At 43.4% G+C, this 19,378-nt stretch overlaps 1 protein-coding gene across 11 annotated transcripts in view; it reads right to left on the reverse strand.

The window, feature by feature from the left end:
• Positions 1-19,378, reverse strand: part of BCAS1 (brain enriched myelin associated protein 1) — a 92,580-nt gene that overhangs the window by 3,730 nt on the left and 69,472 nt on the right. For 4 of the 11 annotated variants that reach the window (XM_047746332.1, XM_047746331.1, XM_047746334.1 and 1 more), the window contains one exon: positions 1,317-1,592. In XM_047746332.1, coding sequence (XP_047602288.1) covers positions 1,317-1,592 — 276 coding nt within the window. Of the gene's footprint in view, positions 1-1,316; positions 1,593-6,724; positions 6,791-13,297; positions 13,472-19,378 lie in introns of all 11 variants that reach the window. The other 7 variants (XM_047746328.1, XM_047746323.1, XM_047746325.1 and 4 more) reach the window with 3 other exon arrangements.

A 19,378-nucleotide genomic window follows, 5' to 3' on the forward strand; every position in this document is an offset into this window, starting at 1 on the left:
TCCATCCATAACATAAACACGGACCCCGAGAGTCTGCATTTCTAACAGGTTCCCATAGATGCTGTCTGGAGACCAGCCTTGGGCCCAGGGGAACCATCGTACTCCCCCGCCTCCATCCATCAGAGTCACTAATACCTACAGGTGTTCAGCGACTGGGACACTCAGGAAGCGATCAATTGCTTTACGGTCGCTTGCTTCGTGTTCCTGCCGCAACTCCATCACAGCCTGCAGCTAACCCCAGCTAACCCCAGTCCCGTGGCGACTGTCCCTGTGATTTCCTTGTCCTGCGAGACGGGTCAAGCCACCTCCCCCGGGGCCTAGGTATGACTTGACCTGTTTCTCCTAGTGGAGACTTGACCTCCTTGCTTAAGTTTTGATTAATGACCTTCAGACTCTCCTCATTTGCTAGGATCGATATTATCCCAAATATAAGAAGACAGTTTCTAGTGCCGTATTTCATTCCATCCACTCCTTCCTTCATTCAACAGACCCTGCTTTGCTGTCAGTTATGCTCCAGCCCCCGCACTGGGGAGGACAGCACGTCTGCTCATGACACTATGGTTGGTCGCTGCTCTCCCAAAGCTACCAGTCCAGGGGAGGAGACAGAGAAGAACCACACACACACACACACACACACACGCGCACACACACATAACCCGGAGGTTAATTAACTGTTGAATGTCTGGGCTCCCCTCACCCTGGACCAGGCCTCTCTGGAAGGCAGGAGCTAATTTTTAGTAACCTCTGTATACCCACCACCCAAGGTCACGGTCAGAGCAGCTTCCTGATTTAAACACTTCAAGGCTCCCTTTGGCCACAGACAAACACGGATGTTCCCTGTCTTCACCTGTTCTTGCTACCTTGCCTCTGTCCTCCTGTGCTCTCTTCCCACTGGATGATTTCACTTCTGTGCTGTCTCTCCACTGCTGGGACACACTGGGCCTTCAGGCCTCCCCTTGCCTCCTCCTCCACAGGCTCATTTGAGGCCTCACCCTGGACGTGATCTCTGCAGAGAAGCTTCCCCCCGATACTCCTTTCAACCCCCCCGGGGGCTCCCTCACACCTGCCTTCTGCCTCCCCGCTCTTGGTCCACTCAGTATCCCTGCCCCCAGCCATCCGCTCCTGAGTGCCCCCCTCCCCCCACCAGTGGCGAGTTCTCTGCCCACGCTGCTCTCTGAGCCTAGCCCAGGCCCTGCCAGACAGCCCGAGCTCCATCAGTATTTCCTTGACCAAGGTCCAGGCCAGTCCCACCTTGAAGGCGGGAACCACATTCCTGGCCCAAGAGCCCAGAAAGAAGAGACCAACAATCCACCTACCAGGCCCTTAAAGAAGCCCCCGAGGGACTGTCGCCGCTTCTCCTGCCTCTTGTGGGGCTTGTCCCCATTCTGCAGCGAGTTCGCCTCGCCCGCGGCCGGTTCCGCACACTGGGCCGGTTCTTTGGCTTCCTGCTTGTGGCTCTTCTGCTTGTTCCCCTCAGCCGCCACCTTCTTGTCCTTGGAGGAACCCTCTTTGCCCTTCTGGCCTGCTCCCGCCGGCTCCGGCTCCGGCTCCGGCTCCGGGGGTGTGACAGCCTTCCCCGGTGAGTCCGAGGTCTGCGGCAAAGTCAAACAAAATGTGTGTTTAGGGGCTGGAAGACCACGCTCGATAGCAGGGGACTAAGTATGTCAGAACGGAGGCGTTCAAATGTTGGATGGGGTCTACCTTCATGAGTCTTGGATGGAATGAAAAAAAAAATAAGAAAAAGGTGCAAATATTTACGATGGTTCAAGGTCCCAGTAGGAGACATTTATATGTTTATCTAATAATTAATTTATTTATGTTTTCCTACTCAACATTCTTCTCTCCTTCTTCTGGGACTAGAACTTGGGTTTTCCTTGGAGAATTACACTTTTCTCTCCTTTATTCACCGTGGGTTCAGACAAATTAATTCCGCCCCTGGACAAAGGCACAGGACTCAGACCTGGCGGGTCAGAGTTGTGCACGTGATCGGGCTGCTGTGATCGGGCTGCTGTGATCGGTTCAGGCTGGCTGGACGCAGATAAAAACTGAGCTAATGCCAGAACCTTGCTAAACCACCCGAGAGAGATCTGTCCACTCTCCAGTGGATTCCAAACCATGAAGATAAAAGCCTGGAGCTTCCAGAGCCAGCACCATTTTCAAGAAAAACCTGCTTGAAAAGGAAGATATTAGAGAGAAAAGCAGAGCTGAGAGATGAAGAGAGAGAGAGGGAGAAAGAACCCAGATGCTGATAGCCTCACATATGCCCCTGGATCTAGCTGTTCCTGAAGTCCTTTTGTGCTTAAGCCAGCTTCGAGAGGGTTTCTCCCGCTTAACAACCACGTGTGATTCTTTTCCTGGGGATGCTTAGTCTTTTTTTCATGGTTATGTCTACCTTAGATTCTGGTGTGAAACTCTTCTTTTGTCTATAAAACAGTGGTGAGAGAACATAAGTGTTTTAAGTTTTGAATGTACATCTTTCACGCTGAAGAGAGATTTTTGCAATCCTACCTGGTTCCTACAGTTTGGAAGGATGAAGCTATACAATCCAAAATTCTAGAAAATTCTAGGTAAATTACAGATAACAAAATCCGTAAAAGCCTTTCATCCATAATTTACTTGAACTGAAATTATGGTAGGGGCCAGACAGATTAAATAAAAACATGACCAAGGCCAGGGGTAAAAATAATCACAGAGACTTATTTCCCAGTCGGGAAAGCAATGTAAGACATATGTCCCTAGTGTAAGAAAAACACCAGTTCAAGCAATTCTGGCTTTGATGTTGGGGAGAAAACTGGAGTGGCGGGGAGAATTGTGGTGAACTGTCACCTGCCCTGTCCAAAGGGGTAACAGCTGCTCAGAGCCAGCCAAGACCCTGTGTAGGATTACAACCCCAGTGCTGTCCAGTCTTCTATTTTTCACATAGAAACATGAAAACAGCCACAACACCAGTAGCCCCATGGGCCACATTTGACCCACCAAATATATGTTTATAACTTCTGATTTGTAAAAGTGATAGATTGTTCCTGAGTGAAAAAGTTCCTCAGATAAAGTTGCAGTCTGATGGAGAAAACAATACGCAAAGAACTATCATTTCTCATCAGTATCAATATAACCCTTAGAAATAAGCAAGAAGACAGAAGATTCCCCAGTCCCAAGAGTCTCCTGAGGGCAGAATTCCTTGGAGAAAGGAAACATCCGAAACCAAGTCACCCCAAGAAGCTGTCCTGTCACCGCCCGATGAATATTTCCATCAGACCCCGGCTGCCAAAGTTGTAGCAAATGTGAAGTAAGATACAGAAGCCCAAATGCTACAGAGAGCGGAGAGTAGATATCCCTGTACAGTGAGACAGAAACCCCCACCATTACGCTCTTCAGAAAGACCACAGGCCATTTGAACATCCTGTTGACTGTTCTTTTTTACATAGAAGATGGTAAGATCCAGTTATTTGTTAAGGGCTTTTTGTTTGTGGTCAAAAGAGCAGGGCGTGGCTCTGGTTCCATCACATCCTTGCTGTATGATCTGGAATAAGTCATTTGCTCTCTCAGCTTCCTCATCTGTGTGGACGCAACAAAGACATCGTACCTCATGGTGGTCTGAGGATAAAAGTAGCCAATCACAGAAAGCCTGTATCACATGGAGTCTGGCCCATGGGAAAGACCAAACATCGGGGGACCTGTCTTCTTGTTGGGTCTGGGAGAGAGGGGGTTCCACGACATGCAACTTAACTTTAAAACCACAAAGTCTCAGGCAAACTGGGAAGAGTTGGTCATCCTGCCCCAACATTGTCCACAGCGAATCTTTCTGACAGATTCTTTCTGTGTGGAGCTGAGAGCCAAGTACAGACGAAGGGCTCAGGTGATACTTGTTAAATCGAGTGTCCCTGTTCCTCTCCAACCTTATCTTTTATCCCTTTCCACTCTGTTCCTTCTGCTCTAGACACATGGCCTCCCCTTCTTCCACGAACAAGCTTATTCTCAAAAACAGGGGCTTCACATTCACTGTTAACTTCTCAGTGTGCTCACAGGGCTTGACAGGATTGCTGCTTTTTTCTTTCAAGTCTCAGCTCCGATGTTGCCTCCTTGGAGACTCAGTCCCTGGTTAGACGGTCTAAAGAAGCCTGACTCCTCTCTGACAAAACACTGCTGTGTTTTCTTTATGTTTGCCTTAATCTTGGGGATTTCTTGGCTCACTTGAGAGTGTTCCGCCCGCCTCCCTCTGCTGGAGGGGGAGCTCCGGAGAACAAAACTCTTCTGTCTTCCGTGGCTTCATTCCCAGCACCTCATCTGACACATAGTAAGTCTCCACCAAAATGGGCTGAATGAATGGCCAGCAACTCGCCTTCCAGATGTTTCTACACTATTTTCCTCAGCAAATCACTATGAGGTGGGGAGGGAGAAGTGCCCACACATCAATAGCTTTCACAGGACATTGATTTTTTTTTTTTTTTTTTTCCAGGAGGAGAGCTTTCAATGGATCAGCTCCATTTACCACAGGGTTATGCCATGCTATTAGGCTTAAATGTTCTTCTTAATGGCTTAGAAACTAACTTCTGAGAATAACAGATGGCTGGTTCCTTATATTCAGAGTAAGCTAAGAATCTAAAACTGTGTGATGATTGCTTTATCATGAAATGTAGATGATTTTAAAATATTTGCTTGGGATTTGACTCTGTCTCAGAATTTATAACAAAAATTATTCTCATCCAAATCATCTGAGTGTATCCTCCCCTAGAACCCAGTGATGCTGGCAGAAAGCTGGAGGACAAGGTCATGGGAACATCCTGTTTGATTCAGACCTTGGAAGCATACCTTAGACCAGGAGGTGCCCGAGGCTTCTTCTCCTGGAATCATCAACCAAGATTTTTATAACCCTGAGAGGGCGAATTGGAAAGGAACAGAGACTGTCTCTTCCCACCCCCAAAATGAAACTAAACATTTATCATATCTCCAAGATTACACACCCATCTCAAGTCTGGATCCAGGGCTCTCTAATGGATTCTCAGAACACTCCTCAGTAAGTGTAAATGGAATGAAATTTCTAGCTCAATCAGATTTTCACTGACTTCACTTCCATTTCAGAATCGCTAAGGTGACTGGCATCCCTGTTTCACATTCAGATCCCAGACAAAATGTACGATGATATTTGGATGTTTTGTACTGAATAAAGTAAATTTATCTTATTTCCAAGGTAGTGAACTTCAGGATTTTGGGTTCAGAAGTGGTCGAGAGAATGGGTTGGGGGGCGAGCATAGTCAGAAGTTGAAAAAGAAAAACAAAAATAATTTGAATGTAGCAAAAAGCAACATATTCCCTGTTGAAATATATGGTCTAATTCAATTATTATAGAAATAGAAATATAATAAATTATTTATAGTCATTGCTGTCCATTTGTGTGCTTTGAACAATACACTAGTGTGGTAATTTCCTATCAGTAGCATAACAGTAATAGTAGCAAACTAATAGCCACCTCTATGGCTTCCTATGTTGAAGCCCCAACCCGCAGTCTGAAAGTATTTAGAGTAAGAAAGTAATTACGGTTAATTGAGGTCATAGGTTGGGATCCTCATCCAATAGGATTAGTGTCCTTATAAGAGCCGCCATGGGAAGACATAACAGAAAGCAGCTGTCGGAAAGCCAGGAAGAGAGCTCTCCTTGTCAGGAACCACGCTAGCATCCTTAGAAAACTGTGAGAAAATAAATTTCTGTTGTTAAACCATTGAGTCTCTGGTCGTTTGTACGGCAGCCCGTGTGGCTTCCATAGCAACTAACATATACTGGGTCTGCGGTACTAGGACTGTTCCAGGGGCTTTACATGTGTTGACATATAAAGTAGGACAATGCCACGAAGCAGTACTTTTCCTAGCTCCATTGTAGAGATGAGGAAACTGAGGCATAGAGAGATTTGGTCAGCTGTTTTTAATCACACAGATAAAAAGGAGCGGAGCCAGGGTTCGAACACAGGTGGTCTGAGCCTGCAACTCATGTTCTTAACCGGTTCTCTGTATCGCAAACATCAGTAGAAGAATATTCGAGGACACTTTTGTGAAGCTATATTTCTAAGTTAAGAAAGCACGCAGGTTATAAAATAGGGTGTTGAGCATGAGACGATCCCACTAAAAAAAAGATTTGTGTCGTTATAACAATGTCATAGCTAGGTTTCTTTAGAATGGAGAAAATAATGGAAAAAAAAACCCATGGGATCCCATATCTTTCATCCCCCTCCTTTTTTTTTTTTTTCAAGAAAGAGCTCCGACTGTCTGCCAGGCACTATGCAATGTGATAGAAAAATCAAAGAGCCTCCTCCCTTGCTCCACAGATGCCCCAGACACGGAAAGGAATGGGGTAAAGGAAGCATAATTAATAGACAAATGACTTGTTACAATGTGTGATCAATTCCACAAAGAACAAGATGCACTGATGATGGACAGAAGTAGAACTTCTGTTGGAGGAGGTGACATTTAGCCCAAGATCTGAAGGATAGGAAGGGATTTGCCAGGTGGAGAAGAGGGAAAAACATTTGTTAAATATGAAAAAGCCAAGAAACTCAAGCTTGTTCATGCATATATCTGCAGAGTCCAAGATAGTGCCTAGCATACAGCAGGTGCTTAACCCAGAGATGGTAAATGATTGTCTGTGGCTGAGAATTGCATTGGCAACTAAGCTGGAAAGAAGTGAGAATATGCAAGCTCAATCCACCACCGAACGGATCTCACAGGTCACTTACTTGATAGCTGGAGTCCTTCCCATTTACTTCTTCTGAGTGGGTGATCCCTCCATCCCCTTTCACTGACTAAAATAACAAACAGACAATGGCCTTTCAGCTACCATGAGCACAGCAACATGGAGAACGCACAGGGAATTCTGAAATGGATGACCTCAGTCATTCATGATTGAGATTCAGGGTCGAGACAAATGGAAGACCAGCTAGAAACATATTACTCATGAGATACACAATTTCCATGTGGTTTGTAACCAGAGTCCGATTATAGTCAAGTGTTGGCTTCCCCAAATAACAGCAACAATGGAACTCTTAAACCCTGGGATTAGGTAATCCTGGGATAAAGAAATGGTGACCAAAATGCCAATGTTGGAACCAGGAGGTGGTGGGACGTGTTGAATGAAGGAATAGTTAAACCATTGGTAGACTTCCATTGGTAACATTTAAGGTGGTGGATGTTTCCTTGTATTTTTTTTTCTCCTCACAGAGAGGTGGGGTTTGTTGAATATCCTATTTTTTTCCTTTTTAGTGACTGCTGTGGCCCATGGCATCAGTGATAGGGCTGGATGGGTTGAATTCACAGCTTTGGCTCCTGAAAGCATACGCTCAGCAAAGCGTTCTCAAATTGTGATCCCAGGGCCATAGCCTCAGCATCACTTGGGAGTTTGTTAGAAATACCATTTCTTGAGAACCACGCCAGATCCACTGAATCAGAAACTCCCAGGGGCGGCTGGGGAGCGGGGCTGAGCAACAAGCCCTCCAGGTGATTCTGAAGCACACTTGAGTTTAAGCATCACTTTTTCAAGCTAATCGGCATAGACAAAGGCAGACCAATGCTGGGGTCTGCTGTCTCAACTGTCAATTCAATAATGCTCTGTGCCCAATGCTTGATAAAGTACCTGAGAAATTTGGTAATTAATTGTCCAGTTCTTAGCAATAATGTTGCCTCGGGTTTAATTCCCACACATTTGGTCATTGTTTATCATCTCCTCCTCACTAGCTGGCCTCTGGGTAGTGCTGAGGGGCAAAACCAGCCAAACAAACATACAAAATGGTTTTTCAAGCTAAACCTGAATGGAGATCAAGGGGCATGCATGGCCCCTGGGGCCACCTTCCTGTCCAAGAGAGAGAGAGATTTTAAACTTCCCTTTAGTGGTTTCAATTTGATATCCATTAGGTCCTCTGCCCGTTTAAGGTTGCAGTCTGTTTTCTTCCCCTCCCTGTCTTTTCGAGCCCTTGGAGAAGAATTTGGATTGAATCAGAGGCTTTCTTGGCAGTGGTGATCTAGGTTAGTTTCCTGAAAACAGCCCCTCCGGCTACCAGGGAGATCAATGCAAAGAAGTTCAACTTCTTCTTCTTTAAAAAAGAGACTATCTCAAGCTTTTCTAGGATTTTCCTCTGTTACTCATTTTGAGGTACAAAAAGCTGTATGTGTGCAAAGATAACTGCGAGCTGAGTTTAGACTAAGGCTCTTATAAAGTCCCTCCCTCCCTTCCTCTCTTTGTTTTCTTTCCATCACTCTCTCGTCTTTGCGGAGTCCTCTTTCAGAGACCAAGTCAAACAGTTCATGTTGGGCTTTGTATTCAAAGGACCAAAACCACAGAAGCTCATTTTCTCCAGCTGTCAAAAATCAAGTTCCTGTTTAAAGAAACCCAGATTTTTTTTTTTCAGGGACTACCTAATACCCTAAAGAATAATCTGAAGGCTACAAGGAAGGAATTTCAGAGGTTTTCTAGTTCAATACTGAGCAACTTACTTCCAGGGGCTTATTTTTATTCAGGAGAGCAAAAGGTGAAGCATCTCAGGGCATCCAGCCTGGCAGTGCTGGGTTGGAATCCGGTTGTGACATCTAAGCTTTGCGTGTTTCTAAAGCCATTTTTATTTCTTTTATTGTGTCATGTATTCCGATAGCTTGATACTCTGAGGAGCATTTGAACCCTCTCCAACGTGTATCACTTAGATATTCAAAGTTCTAGTGGAAATGTTGGGTGGGCATTCGCATTCCTTTGAAAGGAGTGCAAGGGTATTTTTGGCGGAGATCTAATCCAACCGAAGTTGCGATTTAAAAGAAGAACTGGGAAGATACTTTCAATTATCTCTTTTTCTTCCTCTGGGTCTTCTGCGTTGTTCTACATGGGCCAGCCTTGCTTGAGAACATTTAGAAAAAGAAAGTGCAGGGTTGTTTACTAGGTCAGCCTCACTGTTACACAAATCCAAGGAAATGGACCTGCTAGAAATTTCCAGAATCAACCAAGGCTATGGGTCCAACCTTCCTGTTTTACCAAGATGCCCAACTGAAACAGAACTGGACCATCAGACAAAACAACACAATCAAGGCAAATCTCATTTTAGTGACAATTCAGAAAACATCCCTCCCAGCTTTACGTAAGTCATGTATTAATTCTCCTCTCTCTTGCCTCGTTGTAATTTCAGGGACTTCAGCTGAGCACCGGAAACACTACCAGGAGAATCACAAAAATGGAGTTTGGGCTGTTCTACCTCCACGTACCCTCAAGGAAAACCAGCTGCTGGGAGCCCAGAAAGGCACAGTCACGTCTAAGTACAGGCGTGAGCTTTAACAGCAAAACGCACCGGAGTCTGAGTGATGGTGCTGCCATTTACGAGCTCTGTGACCCTGAGCGGGTCACTTCAGTACCCTGAGTCTTCATGCCCTCTCTGCACGGTGGGGGCAGGGATGTGTTGTTGGGGTTTTTAGGCTAATAAATGAGCTAAGGCATGCACTAGGCTAGCACGGTGCTGGCCAGGCCACTGGCACATGATACATAAACAGTAGCTATTATCATCATTACTGTAATTATTAACTGAGAGTGCCAAGTGACCACAGAATCCCCTGCCAGGGTAGAAAGGAAAGCAAATTGCTCTGGAGACAGGAATTGCCCAAAGAAATGTGATTTTCAGAAACCTTCTGAAGAGCAACTCTGCGTTCATAGTCAGGACTCGGGGCAGAACAGGAGATCGAGAACTTGAGCTAGAAGATCCCTGTTCTTGTTTTTTTCTTTTACGATCACCATAATAAACCATCCTCCTTTTTCCTCCAGATGGCACATATCAATCGGTTTTATTAGATTTATAGATTGAAGGTAAGCAACGGAAGACTGTGATTTCCTGGCTCTATCCTCATTCGGATCTTATATTTGCCCAATATTAAAGCTCACAGTCCTTCTCTGTACCTGAGAACATTATTCCAACAAAAAGCTTCTTACAAAATGAATGGTCTAAGGAAAGAGACAGGAGGAGGATTAAATGAAACAGTAGGCAACAATGGTTCGGAGGAGGAAAGCACTTTTTAAGTACAGGGTGTTATTAATATTGACAAATTATAAACCTATATCTGTATTTCTATCTACCACCGTACGGTTTCATCTGCCTACCTGGTTTGTGGGCACATGAATAGAGTTCTCCACCTACTCACTTGATAAAAATACACTAGCACTTCAAATATCCAATTTCTTGACATACACTTGAATTAATACATATAAGAATCTTTTTCTATTTAGGGCATGACAGATGCCTTAGCAATTATTTTGAAGATCTATAGAAGCCTATAGCATTTTTGTGAAGTGGTAGATCTATGTGTGTCCGATGCCATATGAGGATGTAGGGACTCTATTTTTTCCTGAAATACACTTATTTTTCCTGAAAGGAGATTATTTGCAAAATGACAGTCTTTCCACTTCTATTTTTTATGAGAGGTTAATTTGTGGAAAGAAAAAGATCTCTTTGGAAATAAATTGGGCAATGCATTTATTATTTTTTTTAAATATGCAACTGTGAGTCATATTGCCATGGGACAGCAAAATATATTTTCTGAGAGAAATTTAAGAGAGACCAAGGTGAAGAGGAGGGAAATCAATGATGATGAATGGAGACATTGATCACAAAACAAGGTTAATGCATTTGCAGTTGAGTTTCCTTTTCTATTAAATTGATTATTTTGAAAAGAACTATATTTTGCTAACAATATCTAAAATCAATTTGGAACATTCACTTATTTGGCTCAAAAAATAAAAAAGGAAAAGCACAGTGATGAGTCGGATGTTGTCTCAAGTTTCAAGCCCTGAGAGGAGGATTTGGTTTGGTTTGATCTTCTCCCGCATAAATCCAGACTTTAAATTCTTTTGGAAGTCATGATATGTGAACTCAAAGTGTTTCCTGAAGACAAATGCTGCAGCCAACTCCAGGATTGCACACTGTGGGAATATTAGCACACGTGCGTAAAGGTAGGTGTGCAAGAGTGTTCGTCAGGTTCGTGAATGAAGGACCTGAGATCATGTGCTTGGGACCCATGGTGTGTGCTCACTGCATATGGCCTAGAGTTAAAAGTAAACATGTTTTCCTCATTGGGTTTTATTTTCTGTGAAGACAGGGCCACATCTACTTATTGTTATATCCCAATGTATGGAATACAACGGGTATTCAGTAATCATTTGTTGAAAAAATGACCAAATGAAGTGCAACGAGTTGGAAACAAATCCAGTTTCCATCAATCCCAGTATGATAAATCCAGAGGATGTGATTCCATGGTTGTTATAAAGAATGGGGTGGGCTGTATCAGGGATGCACTACCAAATACCCACAGGGATAGGACCAGTGACATAAACAAGTGAGCTGGGTGTGACAACATGGAGTCGTGGGATCAGTGATGAAATGGAAGACCCATGTTTTCTGTGTATTTGAACTATTCACAATGGTAATATATTGTTATAAAGAAAACAAAACAGACTGCAAGACAAGAATCACGACGGTATCTGGAATTTTTAGGGAAAATCCTCTAAATCATGGGAGCTTTAGAGTTTGAACATTAATAGAGGGCAATCATGGTCAAGCTCCCAGGCACAACCCTTTCTATGGATGGTACATAATTAGAATGATGGCCATTGTAGACCTGATGCTACGAACGCACTGAGGATTGCTCCAGAGAATGGTTCCTTGCACCTCCATCCCTATCCTATGGAGATTCAATTATAAAGGACTCTTTTGTTTCCAACTCATTCCCCTAACTGTTCAGAGGAACCCATTTCTATTGCTAGAAAATATCCCCCAGAAGCCTCTAAAGGATAGCTCTGGAGGTGAACTGAAGTAATCTGGGACCTCATTAGAATTCAAGGATTTGAATTGAAAGGATGCAGTGGGTGGTTTAGACTTCATTCGTGCTTTATTTGGAGGCTCTTGCATTCTCTTGTCTTTAAGTGAAGAAGTCTCAGGTTGGTTATTTGGAAGAGAAAGTCGTACTATTTGCTAGGTTGCTGGGGAAGGGGGTGGTACTCTCAGCTCCACCCGGAAATGGGGAAGTTGGATCACTCTCACTGTCAAGATGAGCTATTTGGGGATGCCATTTGTAATGTAGTTGGGTTGCCAGAAAGAGGCCAAATGTTCTTTTCTTTCCTGACATTGTGTAAAAATTGGTTGAAAAATCTCAGATCTTGATCCCCATTTTCGGTGCCGAATGGCAGAGTTAATGACCAGGAACATAGATGGGGCCCCAGCCATGCAGGCTGCTCACTACTGACTCTACACTTCCTACTCCCCAAGAGTCCAATGACAAAAGAAAATGATTCCTGTTGACAGTGTCTAAGAGAGTCATTTCTTATATGCCTCAGCTCCCACTGGCAAGGGTTTTATGTTATGTTGTGTGGTGGACTAGAAAGGATTCCTTACTGGGCAGAGCCTGTGAAACCAGAGGGCTGCTTTCTCAAAGGATTAAATTCCCAAATACTCCTGAAAATAATGGTGCACTATAATGAAATTCTTGTTTTTCATTAAAAGAGAATTAAACCGATGACCTTTTGCACGGGCTTTTGCTTTTTGTCTTCCAACTACATTGGGTTTTGTTGCATTATATTACTTAAGTTCTTGGATGCTTTGTTATTTAATGTACATGACACTTCAGAGACACCAAAAAACATCTGCCCACATTCTTTCCATTTTATGCAAGCTAAAAGCATGGCAAATTCACCAACTGAGTTATACACGTCCACAATTAGAAAATTATGTTGTCACTTTATAATTGGAATTATTTTTAGATTGGCTTTGTCCAAGTTTGTGTCACTCACACATCACTTCCAGAATTGTTCCAACATCAATATATATAACTTGGCCTATTTCTTACCTAGTCCTTTAAACAATGCCTTATGTTCTTTATGTAAATAAATGTATTCTCAAAGGAAACTGCATGTCATTACCATAATGAGAAAAACAATATCATTTGCCATACACAGAAGGAAACTTTAAAAATAAATTAAATTGAAAGCGAGCAATATTAACTTCTGCGTGGATGCTGCTGTGTGCCAAAGCTCAGGACCTAAGATCAGCTCTTTCCTTGTTAAAAAGGGAGTTAGCAGGAGTTAAGGAAAAATTAAGGAGCATTAGCAATAAGTTGAGACTTGCACTGTGAATGAGTCAGGAGGAGGAAAGGGAATAATCTTCCTGCACAGGACTGATGACCCGTGCATCCCTCTACCCCCTATAGTTAGGTCTCACCCCACCTGACACAGGTCCTTCACTCTCAGAAGCTGATCTGGGGATTCCAGCTTTCCCTGCTGGGAGCAGGGGGCTTACCATTTGTCTGAGAAACGTCATCAGGAGGGTTCTTGGTGGTTTGCGTTCTTCTCTTTTGAGTCTTACTTCTATGGGTTCGGGGGTGGCATCTCCTCCTTCGTTGAGATCCACTGTTTGTAAGGTTGAGTCTACTTCCTCGGACTTTACAACCTCTACTGGTGATTCACACACCACCTGGATTATTTTGCCAGGTAATAAGACAGTGAAAAGAAAAACACACACGTTCCCCAAAACAGGCTTTATAAAGTAGGGGGAGTCCTGGTGGCCCCCGTGTCCATGTGCTACAGGTGTGACCCAATGATCATTTCTACACAGGCACATCTTTGAGAAGAATGCAAAGTGTGCTTTCAAACAGCCAATTTCTAAAAAAAAAAAAATGCCAAATATGCTGACTTGGAAGTAGCAAAAATCGTGCTCCATAAGGTACAAGGCTGAAATAAGAAGTCCTTCCGAGGGACAGCAGGCTCCTCCCATTTCCGTTCCAGGAGCCCCGCCTCTTTGGCCTGCCATCAAGGTGACTTACCCTAGGCCTGTATAAAAATCAGGAGTCGTTATTTCCTTAAAGGTCCAGCCTTAGAGTCAGTGACAACGACACCTTCCGCTGCATGCCCTAAGATCCCCCACAACTGGGAAGACCTGTCCTCTTTGTGGAAAAGATAGTGTGAAGTCTACGCTGAATTTCACAGACGGGACCTCCTCCTTGACTTACTTCCCACCCCACCCCAGGGCCAGTCATTTGCCTTTGTTTCTTAATTGAAGTTCAGAGGAAAAGGCACTTGGCAAGAAAACCATGGCGAAGTTCCTGACGGCCCCCAGCAACATACCTGGTGAGCTTAGAACCCTCTAAAGGTCTGTCAGGGAGAAGGGATGGCCAGTAATGGGGGGTTTGGATGGAAGGGTCCAATTCACCTGCACTCTGATTTCAAATTCTGTTCTTTTGCATTGCCTCCCTCCATTTGTGCTGTGCCCCAGTCACATCTGGACTGGTTCCTGCTTTGCACTGATTTCTGCAACAGATTTAATTGGCCTGGAGAAGGCTCCAAAATTTGTTTCCTCAGACAAGGGCTGGCAAAAGACAACCAAATCTGTCCCAGACTCTGTTTTAGCACAACCCCGAGCAAAGAATGGATTTTGCATTTTTTTAAAGGGCTGCAAAATGTTTTTAAAAGATGAAAGACAGGCAACAGAGACAACGTGTGGCCTGTTAAATCTGAAACATTTACTACCAGCTCTTTGGATGATAGGTTTGTCATCCTCTGCTCAGATGAAGGCACTCTAGAGCCAAAGGCATCTTTGCATTTGTCTTTGCTGGTGCCAGACCCCCCAGCTTCCTCTGCATCTCGTTCTTGCCAACAGGGAGTGGGGGAAGGGAGCTTAGGTATTTCCAGAAACACCTGTAGGCCTGTGGAGAAATTATTTTCCTTTCCTTCATGCAGAATATGCCATTGGCTTGCACATGATCCCAGTGATCAAAATCGAGAAGGACCCTTGATTTCTGTATTGTCAAGCAAAGCAGGAAGGTGCCCATTAACAAATCAATGTAAGGGATCACATCGAAATATGGCAACTAAATCACAGCCGTCTCTCCCCACCTTCCATTTTATAACCTATTGACAGGACTTCTAGCATCTTCCCTTTGACGATAAAGACCTAGGTTGGCGAGTCATTCACTCAAAAGTCCAAAGGCGGTGAAGAAGGCATGTAAGATCAGCAGAGACTGACCAGAAGACCCAAAGGAGTAGGTAGCGGCTACAGTGGACAAGTGGAGTTGTCCCATCTAAAGAAGAAAAACACTGGACCACAGGTGTTTGTGGGAGGGCTTCTCCTGCTGTGGGCTGCCAGGCTCTGACCCAGCCCATCTTGGGAAACCAGGCTGAGACTGAAGCTAGGTGACATACTGGGGACTGGTGGTCATACACGGTCATGGATTCCCACATGTGGGCCTGATTCAGTTCAGTTGCATTTCTGAAAAAAGGTTTCTGCCCCCAGAATCCAGGGGTCAGCCTGAAATGCAGGCAAATCTGACATAGAGTTCATGAGAGCAGCCTGCAGCTCTAGCCTGCCTGGCCCTGTGTCTCCACTCCAGTCCTTACGGAGGCTCTAGACCAAGGTCTCTACTCAACATCTCTGTATGTGGGTGTTCTCAATTCTCCATCCAGACAGTGTACACATCAGAAGTTGTTTGCAGAATTAAATCAGGCAGCGCACATAAAGTTCTTAGAACAGTGTCTGACCCATAACAATGACTCAGTTAATACTAGTGTTGTTAATTGTGCTATTATGAGAGCTGTTTTTTTCCCATGGGCCTGAATTATGAGGAATCACCTGACATGAGCATGCCCACTTTTTAGAGATTCTATTAATAACTACCTCTTGCTATGTCTGACCTCATGCAAGGTATTTTTAATATGTTATCTCAGGGAATAGTTACTGAATTATTAAAGAGTTCAGAGTAATTAACATTATCCCTATTCTAGAGACGAAAAATCTGAATGATTGAATGACTTGGCCAAAGTCAGCACAGGTAAGTAGCCATTTCAGGGAGGACGGAGTTGTGTACCAGTAACTGAATACTTAATAGTGACTTTACTAGTAATGATACAGAACAACAAGTTTGCGAGTAGGAAGTTTTAGGATTGGTTCAATGGCTCCACAATGTCCTTAAGAACCTGGGCTCCTTCTATCCTTTGGCTCTGGGAATGATGGGCTTTCATCCTTTTATTTGTTACCTCATGGATATAAAATAGCTGCCACGATTCCAGGCATCACATCCTCAACCTAATGTCTTAAAAAAGGGAGGTTGGCCATAGCAAAAGGTTTGTTTCAAATGAAATTCTGTATTTTGATTTCCTACCTCAGCATACATCTCACAGGCCAGAAGTGGTCACATCCTTACTCCCAAATTATTGTTGAAAAAAATGGGATATTTACTTTAGACTAATCATGGTCAGATACTTTGGGGGGTGTGGTAGTTGCCAACCTTGCCTAAGATCAAGGAGAGAAGGGTGGAGAAACCGAAAATAGCCCTTAGGTAGGTAAATGGCCAGAGTCTGACTCATTGAATCTAGGTTCAGAATTATTCTGTCTTTGAAGCAGCAAGAGCTTTTTTCTGTCTTTTTTTATATGCAAGAGCCTGGAGGGAAAATTACATAATAAAATGATCAGACTGTGTGGCAGTAACTTCATCAATCAATTTTTTGATTGTCAATGGTTTTCTTGCTGGTCCTTTAAAAATCTGAGTGGTGTCAACTCATAAATCCTAGCCAGAGTCCATTCTTCAAAACACAACTATTTCAGTAGGAAAAAAAAAAAAAAAGAAAAGAAAAAAGCCTGGTGTTGGGGGGACTTCTAGAGACACCCATTAACTTTGAAGTCAGGCCAAGAAATTGGCTTTCAGCAGCCAAGGAAAATCCACTGATTTCCAGTGTGGAAATCCAGAAGTATTTGAGCTGAGTTAGGAGCTGATTTGTATATACAGACATAGAATTTGATTTTTATTTGGATAGTTTTCTGACATCCTTCCAGGCTAGGCTTTTGGAAAAAGTCACTTCCTATTTAGAATATAGAACTATATCTGCACATTTTAATTTTGGGTATGATGGATATAACGAAAATCAGATTTGTGCTATCCTTTAGAATCAAATCCCCCTGGCTTGATTTCAGGAGGGGATATTATACATTGAGTGAAGATGGCTAGTATGTTTAACACAGACAATACATTAGAGCAAAAGTTTTCACTTTCTTTTGCCTCAAATATTGTACCATATTTACTCTTGGAATTTGGATTATACAGTTTTCACTGGAACTGTGAGTTCTGAAAACCAATTTATAGGAAAATAGATTTCCTCCACCTACACTGCTCCCATAACACACAATGTTGATATTAACAGTTTTCACTTTGGAATCTTTTAAAGACGCTGTCTGATTTGATTTAGAACATGATTATTTGATTACAAAGACCTGGGAAAGATTTTATTTTTCAATCTAGTCACTATTCTCCCTCATTCTCTTTATGGACCCCCAGTTGTGTGTTGGGGGAACCACCTCTTTAACCTTAAGCCCACGTGACAGGAAAAAGTTGCTTGAGCAGATCTAAGTGAATCCACATGGTCAAGCTCCTTGGCCATATGGAGTTTGGGGATGGGAGTTTGCTGCAGAATGTATTACTTTCCCAATTTTTCACTCTGGCTTCCTATAAAGGGATGATACATCTGGGCCCACTGCTGGGTGACTTGGTTTGGTGAATGTAACATGAGCAGACACGCCGTAAAGCGGGACTGAGTGGAAGCTCTCTGAGCCATCTCATGGTTCACCCCAGCCCTCTCCTCTCTCTTGTCACAACAATTGCATGTCCTTGTTGAAGGGGATGTTTTTCTCAGTCTAGATCTCAGCAGGAAGGAGCCACTTGGATCAACCAGAGCCAGCCTATGGCTGCCATGTAGCGTGAGTGAGGAAAAGAAGGATCTTTGCTGTTGAAAGCCAATGCAGCATGGGACCTGGATGTTACCACAACACAGCCCGATAAGAGATGACTCGTAGAGCCTGGGAACCCATGTAAGTCTGGGAAAGAGAACTGACTCCAGGCCGGCAGAGTTTCCACTGGCCCAGTCTCAACCTGACTCTGGACTGTGTGGTGGGGTGTGAGAAGAAATGTAGCCAGGCCAGGAAGGCTGAGTCACAAGGAAGTCCTACATCAAGACTGATTTGAAAGCAATGCTACTTCCCAGTGAGGAGTGCCAATAAATTAAAACAAATCTAGGTTGGGCTGAGTTTCCTTTCACTGGCAACTGTGAGGTTACTTACTCAGGTAAAGAACAGAAGTACCTTTTCCTTCAACGTGTAGGTCATTGGTAAGGAAAGATTTTTCCCTCCATGCGTTAGAACATTAACTTAATTAAGCAATGGCCAAAATTTCAGCAGAATGATTCAGTAGTTGTTGTAGTAGGTCTTATTTCTGATAGCACCAGAAGCACATGCTAGAAAAAGCACTAAACTTCTGTGGGTCTCCAAAGCCTTGCTTTTCTCTTCATGAAAAACTTTGAGAAATGTGAAAGTCACTCTGTCTTTTGCTTTGCATTGGATGATAGATAGGTTATAGAAACTGATGGTAGAGAAATTAAAAAATAAAGAAACCCAACCATATTTTAGCCAGAGGAGCTAGTTAAAGGACTCTTATAATATGATTACTAACACTTAATGGTCCTGCTTGGCGGTTTAGAGTACTATGCATTGTTTTATTAATTAATGCCATCTCTCTTATTTGGGAGGAGGAGGAAATTAAGCTAATTATTTGACACATACCTTGACTCCATGTGGGCACTGAGTCAGCTGACAGATGTGTAATTTCACAATATTATATATATAATATATAATTATATATATATGTGTGTGTGTATGTATAAAATCAGTGATCGCTGGGAAGCACTTAATCATCTTGTTACAACTCCTGTGCCTTAACAGTGACCACAGGGATGGCAGACTTCCTGCCAAGGGCCCTGTCCCCACTACTCTACTCTGCCACTGAGGCAGAAAAGCAGCCATAGGTGATATGCAAATGAATGAGTATGGCTGTGTTCTAATAAAACTTCATTCATAAACACTGAAATGTAACATTTGTGTGTTTTTTTTAAAACAGATATTCTTATTTTATTTATTTATTTACTGACTTATTTATTTATTTTGAAAGAGTGAGAGTGCATGAGCATGGAAGGGGTGGGGAGGGGTAGAAGGTGAGGGAGAGAGAATCCTAAGCAGACTCCATGCCCTGCATCGAGCCCGATGTGGGGCTCCGTCTCACTACCCTGAGACCATGACCTCAGTTGATATTAAGAGTCAGGACACTTAGCTGAGCCACCCCAGGTGTCCCAAATTTGTGTAATTTTTATATGCCCTGCAATATCATTCTTCTTTAAATTTTTTTCATCATTCAAAATGTAAAAACCATTTTTAGCTCGTGGGCCATGGGGACATGGACAATGGGCTGGAATTGGCATGTGAGCTGCCGTGTGCTGTGCCCTGAATGAATTCTTCATGTTTCAGGCACTGAAGTATACACATTACATGCCTTGTTCATTTAATTCT

Source organism: Lutra lutra, chromosome 9 (genome assembly GCF_902655055.1).
Source record: "Lutra lutra chromosome 9, mLutLut1.2, whole genome shotgun sequence".
In the NCBI taxonomy this organism is placed as follows: domain Eukaryota; kingdom Metazoa; phylum Chordata; class Mammalia; order Carnivora; family Mustelidae; genus Lutra; species Lutra lutra.